Below are 20,347 nucleotides of genomic sequence, written 5' to 3'. Positions count from 1 at the left end.
TTTCTCCCTCTACTTTTTATGAGTCCCTGGGAAAAGATGTTTTGCTTAGCTAAAGTTTGTTTGAGATTGCTGAATAGTTTTCAAAAGATCCACTTACCCACACGAAGTGGGTATCATCATCATCATCATTATTATTTTCCTAATTGCTAAGTCACGTCTACAAAGAGTGAGGATTAAGGTCACAATTTTTCTAGAATTCTCAGGAAATTTTAATGAAGAAATTGTGCTCACCCAGTCCCAGTGGTTGATGACCGTTAGGAAACACAAAGCTTGCAGAGAACGAGGTTGTTACATGCACCTCACACTGACTCGTGGGCGTGACAGACGGGAGAGGGCAGGCAGCAGAGGGAGTGATGAGTATGCACTTCTCTATTTTCATGCCACCTGGCAGCCAGGAACATAGAACGTTAGGCAGTGCCTTAGGAATGAACCTGGTTTCTAACTGCTAAAAGTAGTCAAAGCCTCAGGCCAACCTTCACAAATTTAGACTCTCTTGCCCCCTGGAGAATATGACCAATTGCATTTGTTAAATGTTAAATTAGAAACAGACTGTGGTGTTCATACTTAGCCCAGAAGGCGTGCTCACTCTGGGAGTTTAGGCTATTCCACAGGCCTGCCCTAGGGTGGCATGTACTTAGTACGTAGGTTGTACTCAGACAAATCATCATATGAGGTGTGCCTTCTCCCCACTGCCATTCCATCTGGGCCTAGCATTCTCTCTTTGGCTGGTGGCCCCTGCAATCCTGCCTACTAAACTAGGGGTAGTCAGGGAATTTACTATTTAGCTCAGGTTAGCTTCCAGCTCATGGCCCCGGCTTTGAAAGTGCTAGCGTCTTTGGCATTAGACAAACCAAGAGTTGGATGAATCTAGAGGCTCACTTATAGTATAAACTTGGGGAAATTAACATCATGTCTCAACATTCCAATTTTCTTCATCTGTGTAATGGAACAGTCTCATCCTCTGGTTCCTACACTTATTGCTAAACCTCGTTGAGATTATCATGTGAATGTGAAGCTTGAAAATGAGACGTGCTAGACCAGCAGGTAGTACTTGCCTTTAATTCTAGCACTAGGAATACAGAGGCAGGCAGGTCTCTGGTTAGAGGCTAGCCTGGTCTCTAGGGTGAGTGCTAGGACACCCATAACTGCACAGAAAAATCCTGTCACAGAAAATTAAAAAACAGGAAAAAAGAAAAGAAAAGGAATGAGAAGTTGTTGGGATCTGAAACTTTATCTCAGATAAAAGTGCGAATGTCTCAAAAGTAGGTTGGCCCACATCATTCTAAAGCAATCGCCACGTTGCATCAAAGATACCTGATGTCTTAGTGTCACTGAGATACGAAGACTGGGGCTAAGAAGAGTCATTAGCTGCTCTGTAGAGGGGGACAGAAGGTGTGAAAAGGCTCTCATACCACAGAGCCAGCTCTGAGTGTGACTGAGACACCACAATACTGTAGGTAAGGTGGCCATTGGGTGGCTTCTTCTGAGGCCATGCATGTTCAGAACTCAACACTGCAGAGAGAGATGTCAGCAGCAGAATTTTTGAGAAACAAAAATGTGGGAGAGAGAAAACTGGGCACTGTAAGAGCTGTTTGCTCAGGTGATCATACGTGGTTCATTTCCCCTAGGAGAACAGATCTGATTTTGATTAACATTGCCTTACACGGGGATGTTCTCAAAGATCTCCTTGGAACATGTCTTCTGTGCAGGCTGAGGCACATGTTGAACTCATTAAAACAGAGATGAAATAGGAGAATATTAAGAGATGACTAGAAGTCGCACATGATGTCGTGAAACGGGCAGTTCTAGCAGTGCTGCATAATAAAAGGACAATGAATTTCAGAGGACAGTTTCCTAAGGCTTTGTTTGAAGGATTATAAATGAGACTATCCATAAAGTTACATGTCTTGCTTAGCTATAGTGAGGAACATATAATGAATAAAAGAAACCGTTTTTATTTCCTTCTCTATCTATATCTGATGTCCTGGAGCCCTCCCCCTTCCCCCTTCTACTACAATGGATAAAGTATGGTTCCTGTCGGCTTATAGAACAAGGTTCTAATTCTAGACTGTAAATATGGGTTCCTGGGCATCTAGTTAACTGCACATAAACTTTTTATTTAAGTAAACTCCAAAATATCATGTCCAGAAAGGTACTGTAGAAACAGGTTCTTGGTGAAAGCTGCCATGGTGATAGGTCATGGGTAAGTCAGAGAAGAACAGCGGGCACCCAACCATCTCCATTTGGTTAATACCAGAAAATAGTCAAGAGCAGGCTCCAAACTGCCACCCTGTTCATCCTCATCCCTTACGCTCATCTCTGTGGCTAGTCAGAATTGCTCAGTACTGCAAGCTTATTGGAAGATAGGGTCCTGAGTGATGTTCCCCACCATATTCAGACGAAAGGATTTTAGAAAGTAAAAACCTAGCAACTAATCAGCCTTTCCTGGCTGGGAAGAAGTAAGATCCTAGACCACCACTCACACCCAACTGTCTGATACTTGCTATTGATTGTATATTTCTCAGATGTCTGTGGACAGCTGGTCCCCACTGGGGTGAACAAGGAAAGAAAGTATTTGAGGTCAACAAAAACTTTAGAAGATCCAAGTGGCTCTTTCTTTTTTTTCCTTCCCTCCTTCTTTCCTCTTACTTCCTCTATTTTCCCTCCACCATCCTCTTCCAACCCCTTTCCTTCCTCTGTCCCCCTCCCCCTGTCTCCTTGGTTTGCATTGTGGCATCTGTTGGGAGATGCTAATTACAGCAATTAAGTAAAATGAGTATGTAATATTGCTTAGCAACAGAGTTACCTAATATGTAATTTTCCTAATTTGACTGAATCTGTGTGCTGCAACTGTTGTTGTGTTAATTAAGGATATTAATAATAATATTTGTACATGGAACATTTTATGCAACATTCTCTAATATCTATCTGAAATTAAATTAGTGTAGAAGTATCGCTTGTGAGACAGTTTTTTTTTTTTTTTTTTTGCTTGCTTGTTTTTTTGTTTTTCTCAAAGAGCAGTCAGGCTAGGAACCATATCTGAGGACTCAAAAATGAATTTGTAGCCTATTTTATATCTTCTCGGCTGAGGAAGAAGCACTTGCCATGGTCTCCTGCAAGAACAAGTATCCTAAAGCAAGTTTCCCTAAATATTAAATAAAAAATTGGGCTTAAAAGTGGTCTTATCCTGCAGCTGGTCTAAGTGTCATGTAAACTACACTTTGGGCATGCAAAGTAGCCTCTCTCTCTCTCTCTCTCTCTCTCTCTCTCTCTCTCTCTCTCTGTGTGTGTGTGTGTGTGTGTGTGTGTGTGTGTGTGTGTGTGTTCAGGCAGGTACACTTGAATATGTGAGTAGTTGTTTATGAAGGACAAAGGTGAACATCCAGTGTGTCCTTCATGTGCTACACTTGATATTTTTTTAGACAGTTGACTCTTACTGAGCCTGGATCTCAAGAGTGCAGCTACAGTGTCTGGCCAGCAAGATCTCCTGTGGTGGGCTATGAACATGAGACACAACTCTGACTTTTACATGGGCCCTGGGGCTCCAGCTCAGGCCACTCCGCCTACACAGGACCTGTTTTAATGACCAGTAACTGATGAACTGCTCCAGTCCCAGGTTATATGACAATTTTAAATTATCATTTTAAATCTCTCATGGGGACCCATTTTCTATATATTTCTGAGTAGGAAAATCATATCGATGAATGGAAAAATCTTAATGAGTTTCACGTTTTTGAAAACAAAAAGTGAACTTCTACCCACTATGCCAACCAAACTGATCAATTTAATTCCTTAAGACAGAACGTTACTACTAAGAAACACTAACTGCTGGAGATAGACTTAAAGGGGAAAAAATAGGAGTGGCAGTCAGACATCCTGGGAACTAATTCATTCTCATTACCGTTAGGTCTATTCTGCCTACTCCGTGAGCAGAAATCCAAGTGCTTTGGATTGAGATTTGCTATTTTTGCTTTGAGTGGTTGAGGGACTGAGGGCAGGGGAGTTGGAGTAGAGCTGCTGCCGTTGGCCACAACTTTTTATGTAGGTGTCTACTTGAGAATCTGGTTCTTCCTTCAGCCATAGAGTTAGTAAATATTTACTGAGGTCTACTCTTGCCTGGAACTGTTTGGGATGCTAACGATACAGCGGGAAGTGACCACACAAACAGTCCTACCCTCCTCTAACTTACATTACAAAGATAATGATGGTGCCCTAGTTAGGGCTACTGTTGCTGTGGTGAAACACCATGACCAAGGACACTCAGGAAGAAAGGATTTAACTTCATTTATACTTCCTTAGTACTGCTCATCCCTGAAGAAAGTCAGGATAGGAACTCAAAAAGGGCAGGATCCTGGAGGCAGAAGCTGATAAACAGACCATGGAGGAGTGCTGCCTACTGCCTTGATCCTCGTGTCTTGCTCAGCTTGCTTTTTATAGAACTCAGGACCACCAGCTCAGGAATGGTACCACCTATAATGGGCAGCACCCCCCCCCACACACACACACAACTCACTAATTAAGAAAATGCCATACAGCTAGATCTTATGGAGATATTTTCTTGATTAATGTTTCCTCCTTTCAGGGACCTGTTGCTTGGGTCAAGTTGTCATAAAATGAGCCAGTACATTTGCCCTCCAATATATATTCTGTGCTAAGCAGGGCTATGTGCAGCATTCACATATCATGTTACTTAATCCTCACATGAGGTAAGAAGATTATTATTCTTGCTTTGGAGTTGAAGGAACTGAGCTAAGCAGAGTCTGAGAAACCAGCCAGCCAGTAAGTAGTAGATCTAGGTGTTAAATCCACGTGGCCAACTCTCCCCACCAAGCTTCTTCCTGCCTAAGGGTTCAGTCTCCTGCCCCTTCCCCCAGTGTTAGATTGTCCTACTCAGTTTGCATTGGTTGGCTATTTACTCATATTCTAACTAATGAAAATGTAAAATATGGCACAAGGTTTTGGCTTGGCTTCCATCCATGGGAATGCACATCTGCGTGTTACAAACAAGGTACAAAGTCATCCTTGAGTTGCTCAGTTTCAGACGAATCTTGGAGATTGTGTCTGAATGGCAGCTGAAAGCCCGTCTCGGGATGCCAGTGTGCTTTTCTTACTGGGTAGACGAGTTACCTTTTTAGGATAAAGCATTTCCTTCGTTGCTATAGTTTAGTTCCTGTTACAGATAAGAAACAGATGGTCATATTTTTAAAGATACACAAATAACCTAAAATGTAAAATAATTGAAAGATAAATAGTAGCTATTTCTGGATTCCCCCCTTGAGACTGCAGAACAGGAAAAAGTATCTTTGGGAAGAATCTTGGGAGGGGAATAAAGCTGCTGGCAGAATAAGAAAAAACTCAGGCAGAGAGATGTCAGCCCTGCCTTTTCAGTCTCCAAATGATGACTTAATGTCCCCTGTCATTTCCTGAGCATGTGCTTCCTCAAATCTAGCTGTGGCAATGTGCTCCCACGGGTGGTCCACAAATAAGAAACCCACTGAGAAACTCCTTAATGGGCCCAAATTTTGAAAGCATTTCAAAATAGATCAGTTATATACATGCATGGTTTCCACTGCAAAAATTAAACTTGAATTGTAAAAACATTTAGAAAAGCGCACATCTGTGCTGTTATCCAAGCTATGTCTACCATGTGTCAGGAAAAGTGTTGAGATCATTGGACCAATGAGGCATTAGAGCAGGCTCCTGCTCTGGTGAGTGTGGCTAAGACATGCTGATCATGAAAGAATAGAACTATGGCTTGGTGATGATACCCGAGAAACCAGAGGAGGGGCCTTACCTTCAGAGAGGTACTATACTCAGTAGCAATGAGCTCCATTGTCAGGACTACTTTGTGGGCTGCAGAGATGGCCCAGTGAGGGAAAGCACCTGCATGCAAGCAGGAGGACCTGAGTTCAGATCCTCAGCACCCATGTGAACAGCCAAGCATTGCCTGTTTGAACACCTAAGGTCTCAGCACTGTGATGGATAGAGACAAGACACTCTTGGGAGCTTGCTAGACAGCTTGTCTAGCTGAAAATATAAGCTTCAGATGCCAAGAGACTCTGAATCAATAGACTAGCATAGAGTCTAAAGGGGGAAGAAACTCAGTGTCATTCTCTGGCTTGTGGATGTGTACCGACCAAGTACACACAAACACACACATGAGCAACTGTACTTACCAAATGAATATCTTCTAAACAACTTCAACCTTGCTGGAAGTATTACCTCATCTGAGTTACCAGGGGAAACCATGCATCCTCAGAAGGCCTCTGCTAGATGAGCCAAAATCCAGAGAATATAGCAATGGAACCATACACTCAGGTGTGTCAGGCTGCTACAGTTCTGATGTGATCAGATCAGTGCAAAAACACAGGACTGTCACCTTCTTAATTCTTGTTATGTAGGGGTTTCATACAGTGTTATTGGCAGCTCTGCCTAAGTACACAGTACTCAGAGACTTTCAGGGACTTGCTGTAGGCTCCTTCTAGGCAAGAACTTTAATCACTTTAAAGCAGGGTGTGACATTTTGAGAAGTGACACTTCCAGGCTTGCTCTGCAAGCCTTCTTGTGTTCAAGTTGAAGCCAACACCACTGATAGCAATAGATGTAAAGTTGTTGCTTCCTTTATCTGTCCATCCCACAGACATCTAAAGGTGTCTCTAAAGTAGCACTGTCTTTAGTGTTGTTAAAAAGGCTGTCCTCATCTGGAAAGTCTTTGAACATCATTTGATTCCATGAAAACTTCTCTCCTTTGTGGTGAATACAGCCCCCTTTGGAGATCCTGGTGCTCTTCGACTCAGAACCAAATCATGAAATTGTTAAGAACCCAAAGCACTTCTCTACATAAGTTCTGAACCTCTGCTTCAGGATGTGTTTAGCTTGGATGAGTGTGAGACACTAAACAGGATTGCCCAAGGAGGCAGAGTGATTCTTCCCCAATTGCCCCCACCCTAGCTCACACTCTCCACTATTCATCTGTTGGAGAAATGTGTTTCCTGAGATATTACAGAGGCTGGACCTGAAAAAAAGAGAAAGTGTGAATCAAGATGAGTAAAAACTCTCTTCTCAAACTTGCTCATCAGAGCTAGATTCATGTTTGTCCTATTTGCTTCAGGACTTGAGTGGATGGTGTTTTACAGGTGTTATGACAAAACCATGTAGACTGGGTGGGTTAGCAATTTATTTCTTTCTCCATTAAAAACTAAGATGTTCAAGATCAATCTGTTGTGTGCTTTGTGCAAGCTGTCTTCCTAGCATGCAGATGGCTGCATATATCTTTTCCTTCATGTATCTCAGTGTCTGTGCTTAGAGAGATGTCCTAAGACACTGTGATGCCATTGGACTAAATTTCCACCCTTACTATCACAGTTAACATCCTTATAGGAGTTATGTCTAAGTATAGTCATATTGGAGATTACGCTTCAGTATATGAGTTTGAGGAGGGTGTTCTGCCTATAACTTTTTCAGGACATATAAATATTGATTATATATATATTTGTTACCTGGTAATTCATAAAATTTTTATTGATTGATGGGATGGATAAATTGGCAATTTTTGTTTGGTGTTCACTTGGAAAGATGGGAGAAAAGACACGAACAGGGCAGGAAGTGAGTCTGTGGTCCCTCAGAAAATACCTGAACCCAAGATGAATATTAGTTCAATCTGATATTGAACAGCTACTTGCCTGTGTCTTTACTGGGGCCCAGCTGATTGAAGATAAGGTACTAATGGAGCTATAGGAACTATACGCATAGTTTTACCTTGTGTGGATAGTTAACCATAGCCTGTGCATACTGTGTTGTTCACACACATGGACAGTATAGAGTAAACCTACACACAGATAAATGCAGAGGACTCCGATGGGAAATACCCTATTTCATCTCTGAATTATCACTAATATTAAATAAGAAACACTGAAAACAAGCTGAGTCTGAATTTCTACATTTTCAATGCCAAGTCCTAATTCTAAGAATTGGAGACTTGGGTTCATTTTGGTCTCAGGGCTTTTAAAATTGTTTAGTGTGTGTTTCTTGAGGGGAAATCTAATTCCAAAAAGATGAATTTTTTTCGGAGATAAATAAATCACCTATAAAATCGCTTGACATTTTAATGGACCTGTTTCTACACTTCCTTTGCATGTATTTGAGTGTTATATTAAGAAGTTTACAAAAATTAAATGCCTTTCCCCATATTGACACATTTAAAATATCTATAAAAATAATTTTAAGGGTATATCCAATACTCCACCCAGAAGATTTGCACAGAGGCACACAGTCGGTACTTGTATTCTGAGTAGAATCTGTTTGTGGAAAGTATCCTTTTGTAATTAGGATGCACACTAAGTACCAGAAATAGTCTTTTGTTTTTATCTCAATGTTTTAAGACATTACTGTACCAATATTGGTCTAGTTCTTTAAAAATCCACAACATCTACATGTATGCTGTCCCTTGGATGGAACAGCCTATAATATAAACCTTACATAATTCACACTTGACGTGTTGAAAATAAAATTTCCCTTTTTCTTTTTCACTCAATGAGAATTTTGTGATGAGGCAAATACTAATGCCAGGAGCATCTCTGAGACTTCCCTTCATAATTACTTCTTGGACACAGGCGCATGGCAGAGGCTGGGGTTGGCCTGGTCTATGGCTTTCTCATACCTGTGACATTCCATTAGCATCCTTCATCCTCAGAGCTACAAAATGGGTATTTCCTAACAAAGTCCATGTTCTAGTTACAACTGATTCCAATATTAAAGATTCTCTTAAAAAATGTTAGTTTAAAATTCATTTTATGGTTGTGAGGAAAAATCTACCCTATACTCTGCAGTTAGCAACTTTAGCACCTTCAGAAGAAAGTCTTCAAAAGCATTATCCAACTGTTTTTCCTTTCATTCCAAAATAGCACCCCCGTGTGTGTTTGTCTGTGTCTGTTCTTTCTCTTCCTCCCTCTTTCCTTCTTCTCCCTCCTTCTCTCTCTCCCTCATCCTTTCTCTTCATGAAAATTGTATTTTTTTTCTCAGCTTGTTTCTGCCCCTATAATAAAGTACCAACAGCCCCTAATTATGACCCATTTGGGGACATTGATGAAAATTATTTAGGGATTGGAAAGTTAAAAACAAGTTAGAACAGGTAAGTCTTAAAGAAACGAGTTGTTGTTGGGTGCTGACTATAACATACAAGACACTGAAGTAAATGCTTTTATTTATTTTTTTATTATATATAATCCTAGTCTTATTTGCCAGGAATTAAACTTGTAAGTGTAAAGAATAAAAATACTCATACTGAGTATGAGCCACACACTGGTTTATGAGCAAGTAACAGTGTATTTCTAGTGTTACTTTATCCTCATAACACTCCATTATGAGGAAATGATTCTCTAAAACTTTTAAAATATGTAGCATATAAAATCAGTGACATTCTGGCACAATATGTTATGTCTCCCAATCCTAGGTTTCCTGTTCAATTCAACTTGCAGTCTGGCATTTGGGCCCAACTAATCTTGATATTAAGATCTGAAAAGAGAATAGATGAATATATTTCTTAAAGCAACTGAAACTTGAACAACTTCATATACAAAAATGCCTAAAAGCCAGGTGTGGTAGCACAAGTTTGCAATCCCAGCCCTTAGGCAGAGTAGACATAGAGAGGTTCCTAGCCAGCCATTCTAGTCTACTTAGTTTCAAGAGAGCGAGAGACCCTGCCTCAAAAATAACAAGGTGGACAGTACCTTAGGAACAACACCTGAGGTTGTCCACTGATCTCCCAAACACACACACACACACACACACACACACACACACAGAGAGAGAGAGAGAGAGAGAGAGAGAGAGAGAGAGAGAGAGAGAGATTCTTAGAGCAAGTTAAACCACCATATATTTTGTTTCTCTTAGATAGTTAAGAAGATACTTTTCTGATGAGTTTTTACCTCAGTCCCATACCAGAAGGTAAAACAATGTGTTCTCTCTCTCTCTCTCTCTCTCTCTCTCTCTCTCTCTCTCTCTCTCTCTCTCTCTCTCTCTCTCTCACTGCAATTTGAATCCACAAGCAGCATTACACTCACTTCCGCTCACTTCTCACTCCAAAATGGCTCTTGCCGGAACAAACAGGACTTAACCTGTAAATGTTAAATCCGTCCATGTACCCACATGTATGTGCATGTTAGAGGCTACCTACCTACCTTCAGTGCTGGGAAGGTTAAGAAATGAACCTCACAGGAAACAACAGACTCTGCAGTAACTGTTTTTGCTCTTACAGCTGCATGGCAAACTCCGGCTTTCAGTTACACAGGCTTCTTCCTCGGAATCCCACAAGTTGAAATATGCTTTCTTCCACTGATTTTATTCTCTACTGTTTAGCATTACAGGGGGTAAATAAATTCCCTTACATGAATTTTATTTAATCCTCAAGGTCACAAACTCTTTGGCTAAGAAAACAGCTGGCCCAACAGGTGTCACCTGGCATTTTCCTACTGAATAGTTGAGTTGCTTTCCATATTAAAAGATAAGGATGAAAATGTAAATTCCCTGGAGAGAAATAACATGTATAAAATTACACTGGTGCTGCCCTGCGAACAATTGATATGAGAGCCACTCTGAAGAGGAAGTTGAAATGTCAAGCTGGAGAGAATGTGCTTCCAGGGGACATGTGAGAAGCAGGAGCTGGTGGTGGTACTTAAAATACTTTGATTTTTTACATTTTAAGTCTGGCTATCCAGGGAATTATTTACTTTAAAAGTCACATTTTATGCCAAGGGGAAGCTCTAAAGTCAGTGTGAAAATCTTGTGTAGTTGAAAAACAATGCTTCAGAAAGTTCCCATAAATACCTACCAAAGGGCAATCCTCTACCCTCTCCTCAGAAGTCTAACATTTCTAGTTCTTTCTGTGGCTTGAATAGATAAACAGATTGCTGCTTCTTCAATGGAGTCCCCGGTTGTTTGCATGTCTGTGGGGCCTGTGTGCATAACTCTATGCGTGCCCAGAGGTATGCTCAGCACAGCTAGATGCTTCCAGCTATGAGATGTGACAAATTGAATCTCACGCCCATTTAGTAAAATAGATTCATTTTCCTCTCTTCTGCCCATCAGAAATATGCACATGTGTGGGGATGGAATTGGGCTGGAGAAAGTTTTACACAGAATTTCAGTCTTTTTTTTTTTTCTCACTTATTTATTTATTATTTCTAAATAAGCATAGTTGGATTTGCACAAGTTATATTATTCAAATCTTCTGTATATTTAACAAAATGAAATTCTTATATGATATTTAATCTCACTCCATGATTGGAGAGAAGATGGTAAAAACCACTTAAGAGCTGTAGACATCTTTGATTTGAGGTCACCATGTGTATTGCATTGGTTTGGGGCTTTTACTATGTGATGTGCCAAGTGGATTATTTTAAAAGGACTACATTGGTGCTAATCTCTGTTCTTCTATCCCTGTTCCCATCTTTCCCTCTTTCCCCCACACCCTCCTTTCTAGGTTGGTCCATTCGGGTCCAGGGAAAGGATCACCTCAGGCTGCTATGGATCTGTCCTTTGCAACACGAACTGGTACCAAGAAAGGAATTGAAACACATCTCTTTAGGGCAGAGATCAGCAGGGACCTCTCCCACTGGACTAGGAGCATAGTACAGGGGTGCCACAATTCAGCGGAGCTCACTGCCGAAATCACCACAGGTGAGTGCTGCCATGTATGAGCGACCAATGTCCCACTAACACATGATTCCGGGGAAGATAAAACCCTAAATGCTCTGGCTGCAAACTGTTTCTATTCCTTGCGTTATGGGGTACATAAAATTATAGCGTGGAACTTCAATGATTCTCAACTAGGCACTGATTGTCCTTCTAAAATGTAACCAGAGGCTTTTGTTCTATCCCACCTCATCTCACCTTCATTGAAAAGAAACTGGTAATTAGGATGACCACTTCCAATCCTCCCAATTATAACCCCATGGATGACTTCTAAAGGAAGGGAATTTGGGGGTGGAAACTAGTAGGGTTATTGATTATAAACAATAAGAATCTCTGAGTGACTTATCAGAGAATAGTATTACTACTAAACTAAGCTCAAAACTGATAACTCAGTCTGTTAGACATGACAAGAAAGAAAGGCAACTGAGTTGTGGAAAGCAGAAAAGGAAAGTTCCAGAACTTCATCAGAGCTCTCTCTATCCCTGGCACTAATGAAGGGGCAGAGACAGGTTGAAATAAGTCTACTGTCGGAGAGAGCAACCCTTCCATTCCATATTATTTACTACATCCTTACTCTATACTAAGCAGTTTTCCTTATAGTAAAAAAATAAAATAAAATAAAACAACCCACTGTGTGTCCTAAGTCAATCAGTTGACACAAAACCAATATTGTTTTGATGAAATTAGAGATATCAATGTCTATAGTGTCCTGTTTGGTAGAACTTTTAATTCTGGTGTGTCTGTGTACATGTATGCGGTATGTGTGCATACATATGTGTGTATGTGCAGGTATGTGTGTGTCTGTGTATATTCATGGCTGTGCTTGTATGTGTACAACACACATCATAAAATTATGTATCAGCGAAGGTGGACATGTATTTAACACAGTGTATACAGAATATCCTATACAAAGCCAACAGTGTCTGTGATGCTGTGGGTTCTGGCCCCAAGGCCTGTACAGACAATTTCTAGTCTTGAGATCTACAGCCAACCTCTGTCAAGCCTCCTTCTGACACTTATAAAGAGGGGATTCTGTGGCAATCAAGCATCTCCCCATTGAGCCTCCCAGGAATTCTGAGTTCCTCACAGTCATTGCTTGTGATACTCTTCCCCTGTCCTGTCACACTTCTGTGTATGTTCTTATGTGTCTTCGAGGAGGAGGGCAAGCTTGTAGTCACACTTGATCATTTTGAATAGCACCTGACCTAGACTCACATCCCAGCTGTCATTTCCTAGTGATTTACTTAATCTCTTTGTTTCTTCCAACCCACAGCTATAACCAGAAAGACAGGACCCATTTCTGAGGGTTCTGAGAAGAACCATTTACAGCCGCTACTCATATAGCTATTATCCAACTTGCACAGCCTAATGTAATAAGCTCAAGGAATCTATATAAATTTAAATTAATTAAAGCTTAATGATTCCCCCAGTTGTGTCATCTTTTCTGCTTCCTGGTCACATGTGCTCAAGAGCTACTTGCCCAGATGGTGCTAATCTCCATGAAGCTCCACCATGCTAGTGTGTTCTAGAGGATGGGGACTCCCCACATAACAGCTAGAAAGTTTGGGCCAAGTTTTCCTGTACCAATAAGAAAGATAATTTCATACTCAGAGGTATGAATAGCTGAGTCTTTCCTCACTCCAGAGATATAGACTCAGTACAGAGTGGTGCATGAGAATTCTCATATAACAAATCTAGGAAGAGATAATGCTATTGAGGCATGAGCCTCTCTTTGAGGAGTACTGCAGTAGGGTATCACCTCTCAAATACCCAGGAGTGCTCTAAAAGTTGGTACACACAGTAGCATGTGATGGTGCTTTTCAAAATGTCTCCAAATGTGTAGTAGAATTTCTGCTGTAGTATACCCAAGATAGTCAGTGCTTTTTACTTTATTTTTAAAGATAGGATGTCGGCATGTAGCCTAGGCATGCCTCTAACTGACAGTCTTACCAAATGCTGACATTAGATACATAGTCCACTGTGCTTGGCTTGATGTATTTCTGTTGATGATTCTCTTAAACTAATTTGTGTCCCTAAACATTTCTTGCCATTGCTGATGACCCATTAGGAGTGTTCCTGAAGGTTGTGAGCCTGTGGTATCTGGCATGGAAGGCAGGCTCTGAACACAAACACAAAAGTTGGAAGGAACTCAATCCACTCATCTGCTGAGTTTAATGAAGTTATAGGTGTATGTCAGTAAGCTTCAGACTCCATGCAATGATTTTTTAGGAAAGAATGAAGGTGTCCATAAGGATTTGGTGATGTGGTAATGGTGGTGGTGATCATGATGATGATGATGATGATGATGCAGAGGTGGCTTGCTTTATATAAATAAAAGGTCTATTGTTTCTGGCTGAAAGCCAGGTCCACCTGGCCATAGGAAGTCATGCATCGCTTTCCTGTCAACACACGTATTGTCAGAAGGCAAGATAAGGACTGTAGCCCAGAAAATATCAACTGAATCTCCATTCCTGATGATTGCTAACATCAATGTCAATCCAAGAAGTGTGGGAACTCTGTTCCTTTCTTTCCGCACTTTAATAAGAAATGTGGCTGGACACTGGGCTATAGAAATAAAACAGGGAAGTACCTGAATTAAGGGATAAAAGGACAGATGGACTGATTTCTCCCTTGTCTCCCCAACCCCTCTCTCTCAGCCTGCACCTACAGAAACCAGGAATGCCGCTTGACCATACATTATGACAATGGGTTTTCTATTTCCACGGAGCCTCAGGATGGTGCCTTTCCCAAGACAATCATACAGTCTCCATATGAGAAGCTCAAAATGTCTTCGGATGATGGAATCAGGATGCTCTATTTAGACTTTGGAGGCAAAGAAGGAGAGATTGTAAGTGTGATTTTCTTGTGACCACATGATCTCAGCTGCTGCATTATGCGTCACATCTGCAATGACTTGGAAGTGATAGGCTGCCTTACGACTTGCTAAAACACATTCTTCTGGTCGCACAATGGTGACAGGCTCCTGTTGCAGTTGGCTCTTGAAAGAGTAGTATTGAACTCCCCTGCTTCAAACAGATCCAGTTATCTCTGGCTCTTCCCTTTGGCTTCATTTTTTCATTAGAAAACGACATAAATATTTGAGTCTCGGGAAAGAATCCTTTATAAGGTTAGCATTAAATTCTCATCAAACGGGATTTCTCAGGTGTTTTAACATGTGCCCCGTTCATTTTAAGCAGCTAGTATAACCTTGGCATTGTACCAGGCAATGGGGCTGAGGGCAAGTGTGTTGAATAAGTGTTGCCAGGGCAGAGCATTAAAGGCACTGGGGGGACAGCATCTGAGCCGGGGGGGGGGGGGGGGCAGACAAGACTATGGGAGCTACTTGTCAAGCAACAGTCACCCAAGAACTATTAGTTCTAATAGTCACCCGAGTTAGTCTGTTAGTGGTTTACATAACATCATACAGCACACCAGTGCACATAGACCTTGTGTTTACGTTGATGACTCTCTGTGGCCATCATTCCCCAACCATAGTAAAGACATGTATGAACTCCACTTTCCCAGGGACTGACAATGGGACATCCTTCCACCAGTAGGCAATAGTGGTCGGTGGCATTTCTTAGAACCTGAAGCACCTCACCATCAGGTGTCACACCCTTGACTTTGTAGTCATCAGGCTACCCAGCCATTTTGTTCATCACGATGGACTGGCTTCCTGTTACAGCAGGGACAGAAAAAATTTAAAACATAAATTAGTCACTAACTGGAAAAAATAAAATTGAGTTGTTTCCAGTCAGCTGCTGGACCTCCACTCTCCTGCCCTCTTTCCTGTGCCTGCTTCTTGCTACAAGTTGTCCAGGTGATTCTTTGGTGGGCTTTAGTAGGAAGTGTCTGGAGAGCGTTTTTGGAGCTCCCAGAAGCAGACTCAGGGGAAGGACCATGCTCACAGTGAAGATATAAAGGGCATTTCACCTCAGACAGAGACACATCACATGACCCTGCTGACCTCAGTGCAAAGCCAAGGTGTTGTGTGTCAGCAGAGGTGACCAAGCCCATTCCCTGAGGGCTGACAGTGGACCCTTACTCACTGTCTGAGAATTCTTTCTATTTTCTAGTGAATTTGCAGAATTCCTCCAGGCTTTGCTTTTTATATGTCTGCATTACAGTTCTTTAAATGTAGCCTGAGACCATAACTGAAATGAGGTAGTGATGTGGACGTCCCTGTCACTAAAACACGTTTCATTTGTAACTAGTGTATCTGTCATTCATCTGTGTACTTGATTTTTTTTTTTTTTTTTTTTTTTTTTGTCCTTTTGTTGGATATATTTCTGTGTACTTGTTCTTAAATGCAGCTGCTTTATAGCAATGGGAAAACATATAAGAGCTGGTCTTTTGTTTTATCCTCATTTGTATTCAAGGCTATTTTGCTCCATTCATTTCTTTGGATTCAAGTAACCCTAAGCTATAAAAGCTACAGAGATTGAGGGAATTTTTAAGGTCACTGTTCAGAATTGTGTCCTTGTTTAGTGGCATGGGATATGGGTAATTGATCTCCACCTCTGACCTCAGATAGACCTGAGTCCACACTTTTTTATTGACTGTAAAAGCTGCAGTTCCATGAAGTTGAAAAACTTCTCTAGATCTTAGTTTTCCCATATGAAAAATGGCACAATGACCATTGCTACCTCTTAGGATTTTGACCGTGGAAGATTATCTCGACTACATTAAAGGAGGTGGAAGGGTCCCCTCCATACCTGGCCATTATACTAGAGCAGCATCCATCCCTGTCTCCTGACTGTGGATGGAGTGGGACCAGCCCAGCTGCTTCAAGTTCCTGTTGCCTTGAGTTTCCCACCATGATGGGCTCAACTCTGAGACAGCCTTGCGTTGCCTTTGTAGGAATGCTTTCATATTCCTTCGAAAGCCGAAGGGAATCAGGAAGTTTCCTAAATTTTTCTAAATTAGGTCAAGTGATAATTCTACTTCTGAAAGTCTCTATGCCCTGGCCAGGCATGCCCTGGGTTGTGCAGGAGGCACACTAAGAAGGTTAGGACTTTAGAAGTTGCCATCAGAGAGACACATGTCCCCAGTGGTTGAAGAGCCGAGGATGGCAAAGATAGGGAAGTTTAGCATGAGCTCCCTAATCCCGATTCACAAGGCACTTTCACATGCAGGGCAGGGTCTTATTGAATACTCTAATTACCTTGCATATTAGTAAGGCTGAGGCAGATTTTAAGTGAGCTGGCCAAGGCTAGCCATCTAAAACACTGTCAGACCCAAGTAACAAGCAACACGAGCTGTAATTCCAACTTCTGTGCCAAACGTGGCATAAACATCACTAACGGGAATCTGCTCAGATGGCGAAGGGTCTTGTCCATATTTATGGAATTATTATAGGTAAATACGTTGGAACTCTTTAGGAGCAAAGGTATGGGCAACGTAAAGAATAAGTTGGAAGAGTTATTCCCTTATGTCATTGAGAACATGGATGGGGGGACAGAGCTGCTCTAGTTAACACTGTGGAAATACAAGTGTGTACAGTGTGAATATCACTGTGCCCCACGAGGCATTCACTGAAGATCTGATGCTCTCTTCTTTCTCGATTTCAGCAACTGGACCTTCACTCCTGCCCCAAGCCGATAGTTTTCATCATCCATTCCTTTCTGTCTGCTAAGATAACAAGACTGGGCTTGGTGGCCTGAACAGAGAGGCGACTTGCCTTAGGAAAAGGAAGCCTGCCCATGCCTCAGGACTGTGACATCAGGCAGTGCACCAGCTGTAGCAGGCGCATCCAGTTTCGGGTCTCAGGAGTCACATGGAACAACCCAGGCTCCTCTATTGGTTTCAGAAACATCAAGGGACACCCTAAAGAAAACACCGCAGGGGACATCAGAATAAAATTTCATAGAACAAAGATGAGGGCAGGGGAATATGCACCTCATATTTTTTTAAAAATGATGACAACCAAGGACACAGCCATCACAGCAGCATGAGGAGATCTTAATCGCAGCAGTTTCTAGGCAACTGGTTCACCCAGGTAAGCCAGAGGCGAGAAGAAGAGAAACAGATGGCTACACCTACTCCTCTGCCGCTAGTAACAGCCCCTTGCTTCCCGGTGACCATTTCCTGACTCAAGTTGAGCTGTCACTGGTAGGAACAACAACAATACACACTTTTTAAAAAAAAGAACGAAGCAGTTGTCACTTAATTTCCGTAATAAGGCATTTTTCTGTTGGTCTAGACCGATTGCAAAGTGTTCTCGTTAGCGTATGTGAAACAGGAGTGAATGAAGCATCTGATACTGAACTGAGCTCTAAGCTGGCAGAATCTGAGCCAAAGTGTGCCTGAAGAACCGTACACACAGAGGATGATTGATCCTGGAAATCTACTCTACACCCATGGATGCTGTCTCACAGCCAAAACTGGTACCCATTATTACAGAAAACAAATTCTGGGCAAGATTGTCATTACAGGCTCAGACACACACAGGCACACACACACACACACACACACACACACACACACACACACGCACACACACACGTCACATAGTTGGGAGTTAACTGATGTTATAGTTTTCAGTGGAACTCCCTTTCAATGGTCCCTGTTTCTCCCCGTTCTCTTAGAAAACTATGGAAAACATCTCAGTTCTTGATGATGCAATTTTACATGTGCAGAACCAGAGATATGATCCAATCTACAGATAGTATGCACATTAATTTTGGAATTCCAGGGGAATGATAACAGTGGCCTGATTCTTTTCTACAAGTCTAGGCATACTAAATGCGTTTTGTTTTCACTAAAAACAACACCCATTATTTGATTTTGGAGCCCTGAAAATTAAGCCTAGGATTTATGAATTTTCAGTACTTGCTTTCCATGCATTTTTACACCAGCACATGCTCTGTATTCTGCCTGCGCAGAAAGGGTTGTAGTTTAGCACACTCCTATGCAAAGCAAAACTGCCTAAAAGCCCAGGATTCACCGTCTCAGACCTATGTGTTCACAGAGTGACAGTTCTACTTTAAACCATCCTCCCAAAGCCCTTCCCATCAACACTATTCCCAAGGGACACTGTGTTCTCATGTGGGGGGTTGGCAATTTAGGAGCTTGGTGATAAAAATATCTGCAAAATAGCGAGTTAAGATATGTTAGGCCCCTTGTTGAAGTTACTAGCCTCCTCAAAAATTCTGGTCTTCATGGATCATAGTCTTGAAAATGGGGATGAGGGTCCTATGTCTTGCACTTCTTTGTAATGGGGCATCTGTGAAGCTAGTGGTTTTTATAGGTGATGCGTGAGGAAATAGCACCACAGGACACTGACATTTGGTTGGTTTCCTATTTTAAAATGTTGAGGAGTGGAGGCCAGCTTCAAACCTGTTGGAAAATGTTGATACATTTGTAAATTATATTGTACTCTTTCACACTATATATTTTCAGAAATCACTGGAATGTTGTTATACAAGAGAATTATACTTATGTATTGTAAATAACATGATACATATATAATTCCAATAGTTTAATTCAACAAAGTGTAATCTAAGGTGCTCGGTACTACATGAAGTTTGAGTTAATTACTCAAGTTGCAAAGATTCTATTATATATTTATAGACAAATTAAATTGACCATAGTTACAGATATTGTTTCTTTATTGCTTATGTTTTAGACTGATTGATATCTGGGTAAGAGTCAACATAAACTGCCTTTTCCATTTTTAAAATTTTAATTTAAATATTTATATTTTAGGAAAAGTATATTTGAATAAAATCAATGCATTTTTCTGAAGTAAATGGAAATGTGTTATTAGCAAGAAATAGAAAATTTTACCATGAGAGTTGTGCATATGAATGAAATTTTCTCCTAATTAAAGTATATCATATGAGAACAGCTATGATGAGTCAGTCTCAAATATTCACTATTGTTTCTCAGCTTGGATTTTAAGCATCATCTTTCAATAATGAATTTAGAGTGTATCTTTTATCTTGTCTTTGGTATTAGTGGATGAACAAACTAAATCTGTCTCATATCTTGGTGAGTGCTTCAACTTAATCATTTGGGAGAAACTCACTAATTTTTTTCTGATTTGCTTCGTTCTTAGTTCTGTGAAGTATTGAGCCCATAATGTTTGTTCCTAAATGAAAACCAGATGAACAATCCTTACTTGATAGATTCTTCCTCAGTTGCCAGAGTGTGAATTCATTAGTTTGGTAATATGCCCACACTTCTCATCTTATGGCCAGAGGGAGAGAGATGATGTCATCTTTCCCTAACATGAGCTAAATAATAAAATATATCAAACAATTATTATGAACTACCCAGACAGAGGTATTTAATGAATGGCATCATCAATGAGATGTGGAAATGATTTTGGGGTGTAACTTGAGTTTTTTTTCTCTAAATCTGCCTGTGTTTATAGCACCCATTAATGTCATGTACAATTTATATATAAGCTAAATAAATATTTGCCTCAGATCTCCGATGCATAAGCTTATATTGTAAGTATATCATGGGTGGCCTGGCCGGACGGCGGCTTCATGGCAGTCTTAGCGGACTGTGTGAGTGTGAAGACAAACCCATCAAGGCTGGTCTTGGAAGTGTTCACAGGGTGGGCGAATACACTAGCGATCCAGAAAAACACAGCCTGTCATTTATGCAAGGCAGCGGGTATTGCCAGGCTCCTGGGAGTATTCGTATT

The 20,347-nt window shown here is 41.1% G+C and overlaps 1 protein-coding gene across 1 annotated transcript in view; it reads left to right on the top strand.

Moving 5' to 3' along the window:
- SNTB1 (syntrophin beta 1) overlaps positions 1-20,124 on the top strand; it is a 242,172-nt gene extending 222,048 nt beyond the window's left edge. The window contains exons 5-7 of the mRNA XM_080909349.1: positions 11,480-11,676; positions 14,349-14,539; positions 17,262-20,124. Of these exons, the coding sequence (XP_080765475.1) occupies positions 11,480-11,676; positions 14,349-14,539; positions 17,262-17,354 (481 nt within the window). The 3' untranslated portion in view covers positions 17,355-20,124. The remainder of the gene's footprint in view (positions 1-11,479; positions 11,677-14,348; positions 14,540-17,261) is intronic.
- The last annotated feature ends 223 nt before the right edge of the window (positions 20,125-20,347 follow it).

This window comes from Micromys minutus, assembly GCF_963924665.1.
Source record: "Micromys minutus genome assembly, chromosome: 33".
Classification (NCBI taxonomy): domain Eukaryota; kingdom Metazoa; phylum Chordata; class Mammalia; order Rodentia; family Muridae; genus Micromys; species Micromys minutus.
This window is presented reverse-complemented; position numbering and strand designations above follow the sequence as displayed.